Source organism: Euprymna scolopes, chromosome 5, assembly GCF_053919585.1.
Source record: "Euprymna scolopes isolate OS-2025 chromosome 5, ASM5391958v1, whole genome shotgun sequence".
In the NCBI taxonomy this organism is placed as follows: Eukaryota; Metazoa; Mollusca; class Cephalopoda; order Sepiida; family Sepiolidae; genus Euprymna; species Euprymna scolopes.
Genome location: NC_136486.1, coordinates 75,142,760 through 75,163,831, shown reverse-complemented (window position 1 = coordinate 75,163,831; position 21,072 = coordinate 75,142,760). Strand labels below are relative to the sequence as shown.

The 21,072-nt window shown below is 29.3% G+C and overlaps 1 protein-coding gene across 5 annotated transcripts in view; it reads left to right on the top strand.

Moving 5' to 3' along the window:
• LOC145276856 (uncharacterized) overlaps positions 1–21,072 on the top strand; it is a 252,348-nt gene that overhangs the window by 75,733 nt on the left and 155,543 nt on the right. For all 5 annotated transcript variants that reach the window (XM_080128248.1, XM_080128247.1, XM_080128249.1 and 2 more), the window contains 2 exons: positions 12,194–12,254; positions 17,429–17,528. In XM_080128248.1, coding sequence (XP_079984374.1) covers positions 12,194–12,254; positions 17,429–17,528 — 161 coding nt within the window. The remainder of the gene's footprint in view (positions 1–12,193; positions 12,255–17,428; positions 17,529–21,072) is intronic.

Below are 21,072 nucleotides of genomic sequence, written 5' to 3'. Positions count from 1 at the left end.
TATAATATATGAAAATTGCCATAACCATTTTGCCACTTCTGTGAAAAATTCTACATTTAAAATTCTCAGTTTGCCAAAATGCAAAAGTGTTGGTAGTTATATTTTTTGTGTAACTTTAATGCTCCTGTTTTTTTGCCGCCCATTTTGAGAAGACTTAAAATCACATGGTGTGGGTTTCCATTTTTTTGATATTTAAAATAAATTTTAAAATTAAAAGCAAGAAACTCAAAATTAAAACAAATTGTATTTTACACATATTGTTATATATATTATCTGAGCAGAATAGAAATTGTCTGCTTTTTATCTAATTATTGGCGTCTCTAACTTTGTATCTAGTTAGCTATCAATCTATCTGTTTTGCTGTTTATCCATCTATCAATCAATATATCTATCTATCTATCTATCTAACTGGCGAAGTAGGAGATGTAAACTAAGTTTTGATAAAGTTGTCAAAACATGTCAAAAAGTAAACTGGACAAGTTGCCATGGAAGCTCTAAAAATAGCTGACCAGAAGGATGTGTCTGTCACTTGTTCTAGTTAGCAGGACATAGTTAGTTAGAAAGAAGTTGTGGAGAAGAGCGGATGTGTAAGATGCCTCTCCCCTGAGGGGATGACGTGTCTCAGAATAAGTATAGGAGAGGGAACCCACAAGCAGATATCAACTTCCAACCTTCTGCATTATGACAACTTGGAAGTTGAATAAAATTTTATAGGAAATCTACGACATCTTGGTTATGTTTGAGAAGTGTTCTCTGGTTAAGAAAAGATTCAGCTCCCCAAGATGGACAGAATCCTTCAGAAGGTCGGCAGAATAAAGGTATGTCGAATACGTGTCTGACACTAGCACTCATCAACACTTAGACTGATCACAGAACGTAAATAGACCGTAAGACATATCATATGGTCCAGAAAGTGAAGAACCACAATAGACAGGTTACGTAAAATGTCACACACACCCACAACATTTATATGAGCCCCCCACAATACAACATACACAAAATAACTATAAACTGCATTAATAATAATTTAACATTAATTAATTAAATTCTTTTTCTGATGCATTAATCCCAAGCTATAATGGGTCTACAATAACGGATTTTTGTCTCCACTTGGCATGATCACATGTTTGGCCTGGATGAAGGACGGTTTTACAGAGATCTTTGTGAAAGATATTTGTCTATCTCATTGGTATTCTTCTCAGCAAATCTGGTACAAATCCAAATTTTGTGCTGATTTTGTTGAACCTAAACTGTGACAGGTTTCATGACAGTTTGGTAGATCATCAACTTGAGATAATTGCTGAGGGTGCTAGTGTGCCACTTAAACCATGTTGCAACTTCTTCAAATATGCTGCTAAGTGTTGAACCAAGATATTTGAAGGTGTGCATTTATACAAGATTCTGTCTATTGATTTGGATGGTCCCATGTGTTATTTTATTGATGGTTGAATATTCCATCTTTCTGATGTTCCTCCACAGACTAAACTGTGCCAGCCTGTCTTGAATGGACTTGTTGTAGGTCAGATTTAATCTTGGAGACGAGCAGAACATCATCTGCATACAAGTATCTAGCACAAGGGTCAGTACAAGTCCTTGGGGTTATAGTCAGTTAACATACTTCCTAACTTGCGGGTCCTGGATATGACCTAAAACTATATCCGATGGTGAAGCCCCACCTTGCGGGCCTTGGGGAGTGTGGAGCCACCCTTGAATTGCCATTGCTCCCAGGTCCACTCTGACCCGGAGTGATAGTACCTGTTATGGTCCCAACTATGGGTTAAATAGAATCCGACTTAAAAAAAAAATATACTCCATTAAAAATCGTTCCTCAAAATAACTAGATCCGGCATTAAATAACCTGAAAAAGGTTGATATGCCGTAAAACAAAAACAACCAACCAATCATAATTTGCAGCATGACTGCTACCGAAAGCAGTAACAAGGCAAATCAGTTCCTTCACTTTTATTATTCTTCAATATTTCTATTATGAAGCAATTTATTGAAAAGGACATTATTGAAAAATATACAATAAAAATTAACAAAATTATAGAGATAAAACTAACACAATCTTTATTTGCACTTTTAATAAAAAAATTTAAAAATAAGTTTCTATTTTATTTGAAATTTTATAAGAAATATGTTTATGAATTTATAAAAATGTTTTATTTTACTTTATTTTTTTCTCCCCCGATTTACTCAATTTACTGTTTTCAGTGGCATCTATGCGTCCGTTAGTCCAGACGATTGCCAGATAACCGTCCATTAGTTTTTCCTGAAATTTTGCCGCAAATTGTATTTCATTAAATAGATGTGCACAGTAAAAAAAATATTTTTTTGCAAAAATTCCTGTTGCATCCTCAGGGGCACAAAAGAGATCAAAAATGACATGTTTTTCCCCATAACTTTTGATCCATCGATTAGATTTTTAAATTTTTCTGAAACTTTGCCAAAATGTAGAACCCATTGTTCTTAATATAAATCCAGCATGGGTGACCCTGGCAAAATTATTCACATCCCCAGTGACTTTTAGTGCTAAAAACGCCCCTTTTTGTGGCTCTTTTTTTCATATTTCTCAACAAAAACTTCATATGTCTGACTATATAGTAGTTTTTTGCGGTGGTCCACTCAAATATACATGTGTTAAGGCCTGAAACTGCACCGTTATCTATTTACATTGGGATTCGGCGTCCCCAGGGGCTCAAAAGAGGTCAAAAATGCCCTAAAATGGCCAAAAATGATACTTTTTGACCTATAGCGTTTGATCCATTCATTAGATTTTCCTGAAACTTGGCCAAAATGTGGAGGCCATTGTTCTTAATATAAATTCAGTATGGGTGACCTTGGCAAAATTCTGGTTCACATCGCTCTAGGACTTTTAGGGCTAAAAAAACTTTTTAAAGCTCTTTTTTCATATTACTCCAAAACTTAATATGTATGTCTATATAGCAATTTTCCATGGTGCTGAACTCAAATATACATATCTTAAGGCGTGAAACTGCACCATTTGTCCATTTTCACTGGGATTTGGCATTCCCAGGAGCTGAAAAGGGGGTCACAAATGCCTCAAAATTGCAAAAAATGACACTTTTTTACCCCATAACTTTTGCCCCTATCAATTAGATTTTTTTTTTTTATGCCTCATTCACTGTGCACTCACAGAGGACCAGGCATGCTTCACGTGTTAATTTTAAAAATAATTTTTTTATTTGAATTTATATAATAAATATGTTTAGGAAAATATAAAAATAAAATTATTGAAATCAAAATAACAAATGAAATTATTGAAATTTCAAACATCATAAAAAAATTGTATCCCATACATAATATTCTCAAAATAGTTTTAAAAGATTTTATAAAGCGTTTTCAATAATTCTTTGAAAAAAAGAAATCAGTAATTTCCCTACTATCCAACAACCAGAATGTTGCATGCGCGGCAACCGAAAAAGTGGAATTGTTTGCTCGGCGATTCACCTCCAACTCCACCCTAGAGCCAACAAACAATTCCCTCCCAAAATTCACTATAAGGACTGAACCCCCAATTAATAATCTGAAAGTCACCCCCCCCCCTTCTTATATCCGTGATATCATAAAAAACTTAGACACCCCCAAGGCATGTGGGCCTGATCTCATCCCTGCTATGCTAATTAAAAATACTCAACTGAGCTAGTCCCCATACTTTCCAAACTCTACAACAAATGCATTGCTGAATCCTGCTTCCCTAATAGCTGGAAGATGACCTCTGTAGTACCAGTGTACAAGAATTCTGTCAAAAAGACTGACCCTCTTAATTATCGCCCTGTAAATCTGTTCCTTCTCTTTGCTAAAATCTTTGAGACACTAATCAAACAAGCACTAGTTCACCACCTTGCAAAAGTTAATCTTTTTTCTGACAAGCAGTACAGATTTAGGCAATGGTGTTCTAATGCAGATATTTTAAGTTATCTCTTAACATATATACCATGCACTGGATAAGGTGGATGAAACCAGGGCCACCGAGATATAGAAGGCCTGTTAACTGAAAAATGCCTGCAGGCAATGTAGGTAAAATTTGTCGAACTGTTACTGTCAATACTATATGAGGGTATTTTTAAAAAGAGCATTAAAATAGCAATACACATGGCCAATAAAATGCTTTGGATAATCAGATTTGAAGGGGTTTCTGCTAAAATAGTCATATTTTAAAAACCAAAGCGCTTTAAGTCTTCAAAATATCACCTTGAAAAATGAAAATATGTTTATTTCATTTTAGTCTTCAAAATATTACCGTTTTATTTGGAAATGAATTTACTTTCAAATGAATTAGTAAATAACATACATTATATATTTTTTAGAGTTTTAAGCAAATAAAATGATAAAAATGTGAATATCATAAAACGGCATTTTTGGTAAGATTTTGTAACGACACGCCCTGATTTTTAAACACCCGTACCGTGTTTCTGTTAAGAATTTTTTAATGAAATTTGGAAATTGCACAAAAGAGATGTCATTTTTAATAATTTTGAGTGTCCGAAATGCTAAGAAAATAAGAAAAAGCTAGTTAAAAATAAAATTAAAAAAAAAAATAATCAATATTTAAATATTTGTAGGAGGTGCTCAGTTAAAAAATAAAAAATGTAGAAAAAAAACATAAAATGTAATTAAGTCAAAATAACATGAATTGAAAATTTTTAACAATTTGTCAGCTTTAGCAAAAACTTGTTTCTTATTTTATATTTATATTTAAATAGGTGGGACAAAAATACTTGATATTTTTCCAAACATCATGTTTTCTGTTAAAGGGACGTCACTTTTTTAAATAATATTTATTTTTGTCTGTTTATCTTGTAAAGTTCCACAATGGGTATCAAACACCCTCTTAAACAAAAAAACCTCACTTAATTCTATGTCTAATCCTAGGTATGAGTGGCAAGCCTCCTCCTAAAACTTTTAGCCTTAACAATAACGATAAGTACAAGTGGCAGAGTTCCCCACTAAACAAACTTCCTCTGTGAGTTCATATAAGCATAAAAAAAGCATAAAAAACATTTAAAGAAAGTGCACATGATTAATCTCACATAAAAAAATAAATTGGTCAACTGTCCTAAAACGCTAGGATCGTCTTGAAATGGTGAATTATTTTACATTTATGTGAAACCAACCCCCACTCTAAATTCTAAAATTGTTTTTGTTTTGTTTCTATTAAGTCTTCAGAATGTTCACACATAATTTTCCTTAGCCCTATCATTAACCCAAAGTCAGAGTGGCAACCTCCCTACCTTCTCATAATTGCGCAAAGACCCTCTTAAAACCACGCATAATCGCCTTTTAGAAAACAAACAAACAAAAAAACACCCAGGATTTATCTATCATAGGAAAGGGGGGTGGTAACTGCCCTAAAATGCTCGAATGATTCAAAATGGGAAATCATTTTACATTCTAAAATAATTTTTGTTTATCTTTTATTAAAGTTTTTCAAGTTGTTCACATGTTCTATAAAGGTAGAATCACATATTTTGGAGAGGTGGTCAGATGGGGAGGGGTAACAGAAGAATCTACAATAATACCAAAGAAATATTGCAATATATTAATTTTTAACCAATCCTAGATTTCGATTTCAGTGTTTGGCACATAAAATGCATTACAATTCAACTCTGAATTTTCTAACGTCTTTTCTTTTAATGTATACATGGCATTTTTAAGAAATCGCAGTATATTTATGTGCATTTACTATAGATTATTTGGAAACCATTAATTTCTGGAGATTTTCAGTAGCATATTCAGATTCCTTGTACAAAAATACACTCGTATAGTAAATTTCATTGCTTAGTCTTGTATTTAAACAAAGGCATAACATTTTTATTGAAAAAGTAGTGTAAAAAATGTGACAAAATACATATGGTCTTAAAGAGGGAAAAATATCCAAACATGTGAGATACAAAAATAGTCATAACTTCCTTAATTTTAATTGGATTTAAAAAGATTCTTTCTTAGCTTATCAAGCTCTTTCAATATATACCAATATTGAAATATTTTAAGCCGTTTAAATTTTTTCATGTGTATTACTAATTAAAACGTTAAAAAAGAAAAAAAAGAACCCAATTCGATTAATAAAACTGAACAATATAAAATGTAAATATTATCTTATGCAAAATGACCTAATTTTAAAGTAATATATAATCTGATACTGATGAAACTGAATTATGAATTTAGGGAACAAACAATTAAAGAAACATAAAAGAAACAATTCTTGGCCTTTGGGGCAAGATAACAGTGTAGTAGTATCTGTTCTGATGCTACAATTCACCTTTTCTGTCCTCGGCCAGTAGAGGAGAAATTTTTCATGACTGAGACAATTTTTATTTTTGTTTCTATCCAGAGTGGCCCTTATTGGGGAACTGGATTTTCCCCACAAATTTTTTTTGCCTCAAATAGTACATTCAAATGTTGAAATATTTAAATAACTATTACTTTTAATACAGAAATTATATTTAAAATTTTGGTTTTCTGTTCTATGTTCATTTTTTTCCCATGTTATTCATTAAAATGTGTAGCATATTTTCATCAGTTACATTGTTAGGAATCCTATACTCCACTATAGTCTTCATTTTCATATCAGTACAGAATACAGGAATGAAGTTCGCATAACTACTAAAAGAAAATCATACTATAATGTGAACATTGGTTAAAAACTAAAAAAATATAGTAAACGAGTGGTGTTGAATTTGGGAGGGGACATTATTATTATTTCACTCATTAGGAGTTGTTTCACAGGCCATCATCAATGATCGCTCACTGGCAGTAACCTGTGGTATTCACTGGAGACCGCGTGACAAGTCTCCCCAGATTTCCAATGTTCTCCACCTCTTGACCACACGTGCGGATGATTGCACATTATCGCAACAGCCGTTTGCCATTGATTTCTCATTGGCATCGGCCATTGGTGTTTCCTAGGGTTTGGGTGACAAAATGCCTTCCCAAGATACCAGATTTTAACTGCACACTTCCAGTGGAGGTCTGGTTAGTACTCTCCCACCTCGGTTTTTCCGGTACTTTTGCATAATTTGACCTGAATTCTCGTGAATTCCCTTCAAGCATTGATCGGGCGAAACTAGCAATTATCAGTGTCAGCCGAGTGCGTCGTAACAGACGCAGACTAATGGGGGGGAAAAAAAAAAAAAAACGGAAAAAAATACAAATAATCAAAAATAACAACAAAAAAAACCTACATTGAAAAATGAAAATGTTTATTTCATTTTAGTATTTAAAATTTTTTTTTTTTTTTTAATATTTATCAACAGAAAGTTTTTTGTTTTTTTTTTTCTCCAAGAAAAGATTTTTTTAACTGTATAATTGTTAGGTGTAAGTACAAGTTTTTTTGTTTTGTTTTGTTTCGTTTCCTTTTTTGTAACCGTATTTTTTCTTTTTTTTTAAATTTTATTTTCAAGACTTGTTAAGTCAAGTTCTTTTGGTAGCACTGTCCATTTGTACATCTCCAGGAGAAACCATCCTTTACACATGATCTTTTTTTAAGTAAACATTTGTGTTTACAGTTGTTGCACCTCATTTTTTGAGGACAGCAATTTCTTCTCCTGACAATATGAGATTGTCTGCATCAATGCTTTCATTTCTTTTTCTAACATGTATAGATTTATTTTCTTGTCTGTCATTTTTCTGTTTGGCAAATTTGAAAATATATTTGTTTGTCAGCTTTTCTTTTTTTTTGTTTTTTTTGTTGATTTAGTCGCTTTCTTCCAATTCGAATGTCGTCTGCTTCCATTTAGATAGCGCTTTTTCATTGGCCAATCAAACTCCCAAAATTAAAAAGTAATAATGATAAATAAGTAACTAATCAGAAAATAAAAAGTCACCCCTTCCCCCTTAATATCACCTTAAAAATTACTAAAAACATGACAGAAAAAAAGAAATTAAATAAATAAAATAAAGAATCAAGTTAGCGTTTCAACATTTGAACAACGCTCGGCTGACACCGATGATTGCTGGTATCGCCCGATCCATGTTTGATGGGAATTCACAAGAATTTGGGTCAAATTATGCAAGAGTACCGTCTTTCCATCCTCCTTGATCCTTAACAACTAGTTGGTGTGGCGCCAGTCGATGTTATCTCCAGTTTTTTTTTTTTTTTTTGTACTTTACGGGGAACATGGATCCTGCGTAAAAGGGTTTTAATTTAATGGATGTTCCCTGAGGTTTTCTTTCACTTTCTTTGTATATATCTCCTACACTTTTTTTGTAATCAAGCATGTATTTTATTTTTTGAAATTTTTTTTTATTTCTTTAATTATTAAATTTGATTCATACTTTTATTTTGTGCTTATTTTTATTTTATTTTCATTTTGTTTTAATTTATTTTTATTATATTTTTCACACTAATATTTTATTTTTTGTTACATTTATTTTTTCATAATGCTTTTGGCCTTTTTTTTTAGCCTCAAATAGTATCTTCAAAAAAGTTTCCGTGATTAAATAAACCAATGAAAACCTTTTGCGTATGTGCTTTTTAGGGAGCAACCATTAAATTAAAACCCATTTACGCAGGGTCCACATTCCCCGTGAAGTACCTTTTTTTTTATTGTTGTAATAATAATAATAATAATGCTTGTGCAGTGTACGCACTGTGCTATATTTTAGACAGGATTTTCAAGTTAAATTTTTATGGTATCTTTTTTTTTTTTTTTTTTTTTTTCATTAAATTGTTAGGTGAAAGTGCAGAATAGTAGAAAGCCTCATCCTGTTAAGAATGGCTCTCTAAATAACATTATTTCATGGTTCGTACAACATTTATTTATAAAATAAAACACAAGAAAATATGTTAACTAAAATTTAACATACTCTTTATTTTTAGTTCATATCAAAACTTTAATTAAAACTGATTAGTTAATGAATTTTTAAGATGAATTTGTGTTTGTATGTCTCTGGAGAGAATTTCCTATTTCATTTCCCATTTCAGTCATGTAAATTATTTGCAGGTAAAATGTTATAAAACAAACAAAAATTTTAACAGTTTTAAATATATTTCAAAGAAATAAATTACGCCTGGTGCTAAAATATTGAATTCATTGACCATTTTAGTTAAAAAAAATAAATAAATAAAAAATAATAACAAAAATAAAATAAAAAAACTGTCGTTAAAAATGCTTCTAACTTTAAAATATTTGGAAATACTCAATGAAAAGTTTTATTTATTAAAAGAATGGACTAAAAAATATTCTCATAAAAATTGTCTGTTTTGCGGTTTAAAAAAAAAATAAAATGAAATATTCGATTTCCTTCGATAGATATAAAAATTCAAAAACAATCCACTCACTGTTATATTTTGTTAGATTAAAATTATCGCAATGTGCAATTATATAATCATCCAAATGGAGAATTCTTTTTTCTTTTTAGGAGAATAAAAAAATATAATTAAACGGCAACGAAAAATATATTTTATGGCCACGTGGTTGAACACCGGAAGCTTTAGGCACCTTCGTGCCTTTACCTACATGTTGATCTGGTAATGACGTCAGGCTGGCATGTTCATTGGCCTGCTCCCTCGATAGCCGTGGTGAAGCCAGGGCTGTAGCACTCGATATATCCAAGGCCTTTGACAAAGTCTGGCATGAAGGGCGGCTAATGAAAATTAAATCCTACAATATAACTGGATGAATACTAAATATAATTAGATCCTACTTAGACAATAGGACCATCCAGGTTGTCATTTATGGACATTCATCCAAGCAACATAACATTAATAATTTTGTTTTCCCCCATTTGCCTGTTTAGTTGTATTTCAATTGGCATTTGCTTCAACCAATTTATTGCTGTTCAAACAAGATGACAGATGGAAGGAAGAAACCATACATACTTAATTCTTTACTGATCGTCTATGGGAGAAGAGTTCCTTCCAACTTGCTTAAATGTCTACACCAATTATCCACATTTTATTCTCTATTGTTACACATTATTTTTTGTGTGTGCTTTTATTTGTTTGACTTTTTGTTTTACCCTGTGTTTGTCTTTTATACAATGAATTTTATTCCACTTCAATTAACTTAGTTTTTTTGTTTTCATTAAAATGCTAATGTGTAATAGTGTTGTCTCCTTCCCATATTTCAAGCTCTAATATCACTGAATATTTATACTATTTTTTCTATGTAAGTATTGAAATATTTTATTATGTAGCAACCAAAAATATGAAATTACAGTCATTTAATTAAAACATTTTTATTTCACTGTGTAATGCTCATAGAACTGTGTGTTACATAGTATATCACCTACTCCTCAATTCAGTATATGTTCTGTAAAGGTTAAATATAAATCTTTGGTTAAAATCTTTGATGAATGCATATTTTATATAAATTGTTTGTTGATTCTAAATAAATAATGCATGCAAATATGCTATTTTAGATTCATATTCGCTTAATTCAAAATTATTGAAAATTACTCATTGTTCATTATACTTGTATGTTGAATAAGTTCTATACTGTTTTATTATGCGCAATATACAAGCAATATAGTCAGATTATACATTTCTGCAGATAATTTCTCAAAGAACCTAACCAAATCTAAACCGCAAATCTTGTACATATTAATGGCTTGGACTACTATTATTCCTGATATTCATCAATATCCCGATAATATTGCATCTGAGATGAGTATATTAGCTGATGATACAATGCTCTATAACATGCATAAGGGAAAAATGGATGTACACAAATCCAAGACAATGGCTGAATCCTTAGAAAATGACCTCCAGACTGTAATGGAAGGAGGACATAAATAATAGGAAACATTTAACGCTAATAAGATTAAGCCGCGCTCCTTTAACAATTGCAAGAAGCCTCTTCAACCACCCATATCCATTACAAATAACACCCTACTTCTTCCTTCAAACTCAGCTTAACATTTACAGGAAATATGAACTGAAACAAATACATTAAGGACATTGCGAAGGTTGCTGCAAAGAAGGTGGGTTCCCTCTATCATGCTAGAAAACTACTCACATCTGAGAATATCCTGTACATCTACAAGGCCACCATTCGCCCATGCATGTTGCCACATCTGGGCTGGTGCTTATTGGATAGGGCACAAAAATGTGTCTCCAATCTAATAGATCATGACTTGTTAACTAGCCTTCAACCCCCGTTTCATTGCCACAGTGTTACATCCCTGTGCCTGTTTTACAAATATTTTAATGGAATGTGATCTGATGAACTCATTACACTTGTGCCCTTTCGGCATATATATCCCGACAAACCCACCTAGCAACAAAATCACACCCCTTCACTGTTGAGATCCCTAAATATCAAAAAGTTTTCTACTCTAATAGCTTTTTCCCTAGAATGGCTAGACTTTGGAATTCTCTTCCTGTTATTTGCTTCCTAAACTGTACTGATATGGAGAAATTAAATGTAACATAAACCAACATCTTAATCTTTCATAGGTGTGGTTTCAATTAGTAGCCTCATACATCCAAGTGGCAATATGCCTTGTTTGGGGTGAAGGTGAGTTAAAAAAAAAAAAAGCAAAGAAAATAATAATCAGAAGGAACTCTTTCTAGGTTGACACCCATCTGCTATGCAGCAAATAGAAAAGTAGGTGAGGTGGAATGTACTATTTAAAATCTTTCATTAAAAAACTTTTTCTTATTTGAACATTAGTGACTATTTGAAAAAAAAAAAAAAAAAAAAAAAAGACACATGAATCAAACTATTTCTTTTTTTTAATTTATACTCTTAAATAAACCGAAAACTGAATATAACCTGAAACTTATCCTAACCCAAGTGTTAGTGTTGGTTTAAGTTTGCAAAGTTGATTTAGTTCCATTCATATCATGTAGAAGGATTGGAACCACCTCCCCCAATCCACATGGTGACCCCCCCCCCTCCAACACACACACACACACACACACACACCCTAAAACCTAAAATATTTTACAGATTTTTTTATCATTAAATATTTTCGTATATTCTGTCTAGATGGCACAGGTTCTGCTAATATAACATATGCTCTTGTAAATATAACTGAACCCTCTGTTTATTCCTCCTAAATTCTATATGTATTTGAGTATTTTAGTCATTTTTAAATTCTGTATTTAAGAAAACCTATATTTTGTTTACAAAGAAATTCGTTTTTAAAATGTCATAAAGTCCACTTTTTTTTTTTTTTTTAATTTCAAATTTATTTAATTAACTTTATTATTTTCTCTTATCAGGCATGGTACACTAATTGGGCTTCAACAAGCTAAACAATTAGCTGAAAATTTGATTCAAACAGTAAGTAAAAAATATTGGCATCTATGGTTTTAGGGGTTTTATCTTTGTGTATGATAAATATTGATGTTATTTATTTTAATTATTAGGTGGTTTTCATTTGTGTGTGCAGAGTATACCTTATGAAGATGACATCAATCTAAAAATACTGTTTTGTTCATTTTTAATTAATTTTTTTTGCTTATGAAAAAATCTGTTCCAAATAAAAATCTCAAAATAATTTTGTTTTTCCCCCATTTGCCTGTTTAGTTGTATTTCAGTTGGCATTTGCTTCAACCAATTTATTGCTGTTCAAACAAGATGACAGATGGAAGGAAGAAACCATACATAGTTAATTCTTTACTGATCGTCTATGGGAGAAGAGTTCCTTCCAACTTGCTTAAATGTCTACACCAATTATCCACATTTTATTCTCTATTGTTACACATTATTTTTTGTGTGTGCTTTTATTTGTTTGACTTTTTGTTTTACCCTGTGTTTGTCTTTTATACAATGAATTTTATTCCACTTCAATTAACTTAGTTTTTTTGTTTTCATTAAAATGCTAATGTGTAATAGTGTTGTCTCCTTCCCATATTTCAAGCTCTAATATCACTGAATATTTATACTATTTTTTCTATGTAAGTATTGAAATATTTTATTATGTAGCAACCAAAAATATGAAATTACAGTCATTTAATTAAAACATTTTTATTTCACTGTGTAATGCTCATAGAACTGTGTGTTACATAGTATATCACCTACTCCTCAATTCAGTATATGTTCTGTAAAGGTTAAATATAAATCTTTGGTTAAAATCTTTGATGAATGCATATTTTATATAAATTGTTTGTTGATTCTAAATAAATAATGCATGCAAATATGCTATTTTAGATTCATATTCGCTTAATTCAAAATTATTGAAAATTACTCATTGTTCATTATACTTGTATGTTGAATAAGTTCTATACTGTTTTATTATGCGCAATATACAAGCAATATAGTCAGATTATACATTTCTGCAGATAATTTCTCAAAGAACCTAACCAAATCTAAACCGCAAATCTTGTACATATTAATGGCTCGATATCCTTTTAGATATTACTTTATAGCAATAACATGTCACATTTTTTAGTATGTATGTGTGTGTATGTATGTATGTATATATATATATATATATATATATATATATATATATATATATATAAGAGAAAGAAAATTAAAACTTTAAGTTGAAATTTACAATCAAAATTTATTGTTTGACTGAATACTCCAAAAATAATTTACAATTTTCAGTCGAACAATAAATTTGGATTGTAAATTTCAACTTAGTTTTAATTTTCTTTCTCTTACAATAGAGAGTAGAGATTATTATATGTTGAGCTTTTTTATTTTGGATTTAATTATCTGTATATAAATACTGGTATTTATATTAGATTGAAGTTTACCATTGCATATATCGGGTAAACACTACATCTTTTTTTATTTCATTATTTTTATATTATGATGTGTATAAAGTTATACCCATGGACATGCATGTTTCTGGCTCTCAGCCGGCATCAGCATGGGTTAGGATTGAACTCATGACATTAGCCATGTATATATATATATATATATATATATATATATATATATATATATATATATGAAAAGGTAATTTTATAAATATGCATACTAATATTTACTTTCCTAAAGGAGATAGACATTGGTTGCTGGCCTTCCAGCTATGTTCAAAGTGTAGCTCCTTTTCTGTCCAGAGTCAGAAAGAGAAATCCTTCTAGATCATTCTGCAAGTTTAATTGTTCTAATCCAATCTCCATTTTGTGAAAGCTTGATATTCCCCACATTAAGAATGAATCATGTGTCTAACTCATGGGGAGACAACTTAATATAAATATTTCTTTAAAAAAAAAAAAATGTTGGTTTCATTTTTATCTATAAGGCATACTATATCTATGTGCCCTAAATTACAAAATTAAATAGCAACATATTTTTTTTATTTTTTTTTATTTTATCATTTTCAAAAATTTTGAATATATCTTGGTTTATAAATATTTGATAAAAACTCATCTGAAAGAATTTATTTTATACTAATGTTTTTTCCCTTTCAACTTTTTGACAGGCTTTGATTTTAAAATTCTCTATCCATGAAATTTATCAAATCTATCAAATGTTTATTTTTTTATTACGACTGAAACTTTCTCTTATACATTGCAAGTGTAGTGTACTTTTACAAAATAGTTCCATGCTTCTATTTATTAATTGAAACTGTGAGTAATTTAATATTAATTTCTTTTTTTCTTCCACTTTATTCAAAATAATGATACCCATTTAAAATTCCAGGACAGTTTTATCACACTTCTGTGACCATCTTGACCTCATGAAATTTAAAACTAGATGTTCAACTGAACTTCTTTTGTAGTGAAACACTTCAGGACATCTTTATTATATGTACTATTGTTACTGAGTATCTGGTAATAAAACATTTTAAACATATTTTTAAAATTGTCTAAATAAATGTTAAAATGTTTTGTTTTTTTTTTTTATGCAATATATTTAGAAGAAAATACTTTAAGATTAATCTCAGCTTCACTAAGACAATTTCAATTTAAAATATTTTGATTTATATTAATTTTTGCTACCACTGATGATAAGCAGGTTGTGTGATTACAGCAAAAACTTAAAATTTAAAATCTATTAAAATATTTACTATTAGTATTGAAACTGAAATTGATCTTAAAGTATTATAAAAGAGAAAAATGATTTAATCTTATATTTTCATGGAAAATGTTTTTTCTTAAAATAGGATGTTTTTAATGAAAATTCTCTTTTCTGCCTAAATACTGGATTATGACTTTGTAAAAAGGTATCATTTTATTAATATAAGTTTGATCAATTTTCCCAGTCTAGTTTATATTATTAGAATATCTCTTTTGTCAGATTCTGGTTTATATCAGACGATCTATTTTGACAGAAGTTCGTAGAAAACCACTTCTCCACAATATCATCAGGATTATATGGAAAAACATGAAAGATTTTATAAAGAACCAATATTGTTAATAATGCAGAAATAACTAATCTCTTTGCTGGAGATATTAGTTTCTCTTCCTTAGTGATATGTCATTGTTAGAAGAATAAATTTCCTTTTTCAATGAATTAGAAATATAATGCAGAACATTTCAATAAAACTTAGATACTGATAAAACTCGTTTAATGAAAATTTGTGCTAATAATAAAAATCTTCAGTTTTAATTAAATCTAACAAAAAAAAAACTTGTTTAAAATTGTTCATCAACTTCATTTTATATTTTTGCTTTGTCAAATTGTACATTAAAATTCTTGTGATTTTAAAATACAGTTTCCAAATGAATGTATTCTTACTCATTTTTCTATTTGTATTTCATAAAATTGAAATAGAAAAATTGATAAGTTTACTCAGTAATTGTATTTCAAAATCATTTTGTATATTCTGATTTGATTACTGGAAATGTTTTCTATATTAGTTAAGAATTACGATCAATTCTGTGCTTGTTTTATCATGTGATGATCTTTTGCCAAAGTTGGTATTGTCCAACACATACGCTTCCACAAAGCTCATCAAAATGTATATGTTGTATTTGTAGCAATGAAAGGGATATTGTTTTTTAAATGTATTGGTGCACAACTTTGATGAAAAACTTGTAATTTGATGTGCTAAAATATCCATGCCCATTTTTTTCCTTGATTTTGTGAATGTTTCAGTCGTTTTTTAAGCTACAATAAAAGACAACAAAATTAAATCTTTTCTTATTTCAAAGATATTTTACTTGTGAAATCTATATTGTCATTATATATTATTATTATTATAAACTTATGCAAAATGTTTCAGAATTTTTGAGACAATGATTGATAATTTGGATTATTTGGATCGCTGTTCTCATCAGAATAGTTTGAAATTTTGTTTAAGTTACAAAGTTTTACATAAAATTCTCAAGTGAAAAAAAAAATGCACCTGGAGAATGTGAGAATGTGTTGTGAATATATCAATCAACATGAGAATAGTTGTCCGAATAATTCAAAACTTGCTAAAATTTTGGCTATTTAAAAAATTATTTAAGGACATGAAAATATTTTCAATTTTGTTGTCTTCAATGAAGATCTTAAGGGCATTAGTGACTGTATGTTGAATGATGTACCATATATGTTAATCAAATAAGCAACATTAGTTCTATCAGATGATATGAGTTTAGAGTGCATAAACATGATATTTTACAGATGTGTGTGTATATATATATATATATATATATATATATATATCTGTAATATTTAGTCCCTCTAAATCAGTGGTGTTGCCTTATTCTGAGAGGTTTACTTGCCATGAATTGATGAATTGCATTTGAATGTATGGTAGATTTCTTGCCTAAATTTTCTGAACATGCAATAGTATAATTTATAAATCAAAATTAAAGATAAAAGTACAGGTGAGTTTTAGAAAATAAATTTAGACGTGTTTTAATTCTTTCATTTGTTCCTTTTAAAGTTAACTTTCCTTGAATATACTGGCAGAACTAAATCTACATTAAGTTACCCTGAAGAAGAATTTTATTAGTAATCAGTGACTTTTTGTGTGTGTAATTTTGACAAATAGTTTTGTGTGAGTTCCAAATTAAAAATAACAATGCCTTTAAAGTTTGGATATTTTCCAAATTAAAACTGGTATTTTATTTAAATTTTATTATTAGATGTTTTTAATTCTAAATTCTTATTCTATTCTTAAGCTTGTAATCCATGTGATTCAACACACTAAATGTTCATGACTGTAATCAGATAAAACATGGAATAAAATGTTTTCAGAATAAAATGATATGCAATTTTTTTAAATGTTTTCAGTTGATTCCTGATTGGAAGAATCTCTCTAAATGTGTTCCAGTTGTTGACTAACTTCTCAGGGTCTTCATTTCAAACTAAAATAAAATGTGTACATGTAAATAAATATTTCCCTTTTTTCCTCAATTGATTTTTTTTTTTTTTAAACATTATCTTTCTATCAGTTTCAAGAGATTTGTCCACATATAATTGCTACTAAGTTGATTGCTATTCTTTTTAATATTACTATTACTACTACTACTGATTCAGGCACCACTTGAGGGATCAGATGTTATTGCCATCCTTCAAACCGGGCTGAAAGATAACCAGTCCGATGCATTGTTTTGTTCTAGGTTCAGCAAGACTACGCCCAGTTTCAGCAAGCCCTGGCTGCCATGCCCGCATCCGTGAGTCCTGGGACAGCCACTTTGTTGGCTGGTTTGCAACAGCAGAGTAAGTCTTTCCTCTAGCTCGTAGTACATCATTATGTTATATCCATGTGATTCAACATTACCTTTTCTTCCCTGTTCTTTGCAGCAATCCTTTGTATACCTGTTGTCCTGCATTTTACTATTCACTTATCATTAAAACAATATTTCACAAATGTAAAATGATGTAAATCTATATGAAATGTATACTTTCATAGGAACTGGAAATACATGCAAATGCATCTCGATATATCAAAATTTAAGCATAGTTTTAGTAAATTATGTTTTCAATTATAAATGCAAAGTGAGACACAGATAGATGAGAAAGGGTGTTTTCCTTTAATAATGTCTATAGACTATATATAATATAATTTTTTGTTTAATGTCTATAGACAATATATATATAAATTTTTGTTTAATGTCTATAGACAATATATATATAAATTTTTGTTTAATGTCTATAGACAATATATATATAATATAAATTTTTGTTTAATGTCTATAGACAATATATATAAATGAGTAAGTTTGATATAAATTTTTTTTTCAGTAACTCCTACCATACTAATCCTTCCTCTACATTTTCTCATTCTCTGAAGATGAAATTATAGAATATCATTCAATTGTGCTTTCTACGTAAAATGTCAACTTTTCATACACTTTTTCTTCTTTCACTCTCTTCTCTGTGATTTAAGATTCTCTCCTTCAAAGGAACATGTATATTTCTCTTTTCAGGAACTAATAAATGTTTTTTTCAGGTTTTGCAGTATAAGCTGAGGTTTACCAATTCATTTACTCTTAGCTATAGTTTTTCGGCATTTTCTCATCAAATTTGGATGGGGGCTTTAGGTTCATAATATGCTTTCTTTGTATTTGTTTAAACTATATACTCAATTCTAAAACTCTTTCTTTTGTAATACTTAAGTGATTTTATTGATAAATTTGAATAATCTGGCTTTATTAGTACAAATTATGTACTTTAACTTCTGTTTTTGTTTAATCAAAGCAAAATTAGATCAAATCCTTGAACTTAAACAATTTCTGAATTATGATTTTTAGCTTTAACAAATTGTGTTTTGCATAACAGGTTAATGCATCTCATTTTCACACTAAACTTTTTAGCTTAATTTTATTTTTTCACTTATTTTCAAATCACTTATGAATGATTCAAATTTTTTTTGACAGGCATAATCTCTTTCTCTCACTATCAAAAGAAAGTATTGATAAAATAATCTGTTCGATGTATTTATCAGTTATGGATGAGATGCAATTTACTGAAAATATGACTGTTGATGTAAACAGAAAAAAATGAGAATAGTAAAAAAATAAAAAAAGTAAACTATTGAGATTCCTTTATAACATGCATTGTATTTCATGTAAAGTTTTCTGATTTTTATTTATATATATTGTTTGTGTTGGCAATCCATGAAAATTAAGACAATTTAGGCGTATATGTTTTAGATGTGGTTTCACAATTATTTTGGCATATAACAATACATACAAGTGAGATTGAATTTGTAAAATTGTTAGAAAATTATTTCAATATCTGAAGTCTTAAAAATAAAATGATCATTAATAATTTAGAATTCTTTATGCATTAATACATTTTCCATTTGAAATATCTTCTATTCTTACAGAGACTGTATATTACATGTGCTACAATTTTATGAGAGTTAGAAAATATCTGAAGATGTCAAATTATTTGACAAAAAATCTAATTAAGAATCCAGGTTTCAGACATTGTTTCAGTTTGTGCACTTTGCATATTATACTACTACTACTGCTTTTTAATGCAAAATAAAAAAAATTCTTGAAAATAATTTCACTTCTGCTAATAATCTGACTGTTGATGCAACAATGGTGTTCATAACATAGAATGTTAATTCTCCAGAAAGAAAGCATATAAGTATGGGATGAAGGTTTATAAAGTATGTCATCCTATGACTATACATACACAAGTAGTATTTATGCTTGAATGTATGGATGGATAAAGCAACAGATGAACATATGCAGCTCAAATAGTTTAAAAAGATTATCTGGGAGAAGGACAATAGCCACAGGTAACTTCTATAAATCTATTACTTTATTAAAAGAATTGTTAAAGCATAAACCCCACTTTGTAGGCAGATTTGTCACCAAAAAAAAAAAAATGAATACTTATTTGTATTAACTGCACGAAATAAGCCTTGAGTGTTTCAGTGTTAAACATGAGAAATGTTGGTTAATTAAATTGTTTCTACTGGAAGATTTAGAAAATCATTTTATTTCTCATAGAACTACAGTTTTAATTTGAATTGATGTGATTTTTCTTCAGATTATTTTACCACCTAGGGTTATTGGGGGATGGTGGGGATGTAATTATTTTGTGCCAGTTTCTCATAAAAGTTAAGAATTTTAAGTTAGTTTTTTAAAACATAATCCAAAAGAAAGTTAAAATATATTGTTTTTTTATTTAACTTGTGCAAAAAAAAAAAAAAAAAGTCTTTTTTTTTTTTTTTTTTTTTATTAAAATATTTTTTTGCTGTTTAAAAATCTTAAAACAGTTGTATATCCATTTGGGTATATCAAGTTAACATTTTAAATCAATTAATAACAGGTCTGACATATTGGATTTTAAGAAAATAATTTTTAAAGAAAATAAATTCCTTTGAAAGTAAAGGAAATGTTTTTCTGTAATATATTTTTCTTTAATAATTATCATTAAGTTATTATCTGTGAAATACAAGTAAAATAAAGTCTAACATTTGTGGTGATCTTGTTAGATTGAACTTTCTTTGGCTTCAGAATTTCAGATTAAATGGATTCCACACAAAGCTCATATGAGAGCATTTGCATTGTTTTCACTTTCCATTACTTTCACATGATAATGCTAAAAATGTTTCTTAAAACTATTCTTCATTGTTTTTTCATATTGTAAGAAAAAGGAAAGTATATTAAAAAATCATTGCAGAATTTTTTTTTACTGTAAATAAAATGTGTGAACGAAGTAACAGATACATAGGTTTATTTACAAAATGTGTTAAGAAAATTGCACAGATTTTTCTTGTAAATCCTTTTTTGTAATTGAAACTATTCTGCATTATTCATTTGTTCATTTTTACATTAAGAAAAATGTGAGGGGGGTATATATAAAAAAAAAACTCTGCAGAGATCATGTTTATTATTAAGGCAGAGTTCTGCATTGCTTTGAATATTTTTCCCATCCTTGGATTTTGTCTAGGATGCCTCTTTTTTGGAAAGCTACATTATAAACAACCTTAGAAATTTATAAAAAATAATACATTTTTAATTAAAAAAAAAAAAGTAACAAAGTTAGTGCCTCCTTAGCAAGGCTGATTTATACCAAGCTGGTTTTAAATGTAGGGAAAATCCAGCTCCCCAAAAAGGAAAAATTATATTGTCTCAGTCAAAAAGTTTAGTGATAAAGGAAAGATTACGTGTAATATCAGTATAGATACTACATTTTGCTTCAAGTTTTGAAAAAGCTATTCTCTATGCAAAGTTTTTTCTATTTTTAGAAAAAGCTATTCTCTATGCAAAGTTTTTTCTATTTTTAGAAAAAGCTATTC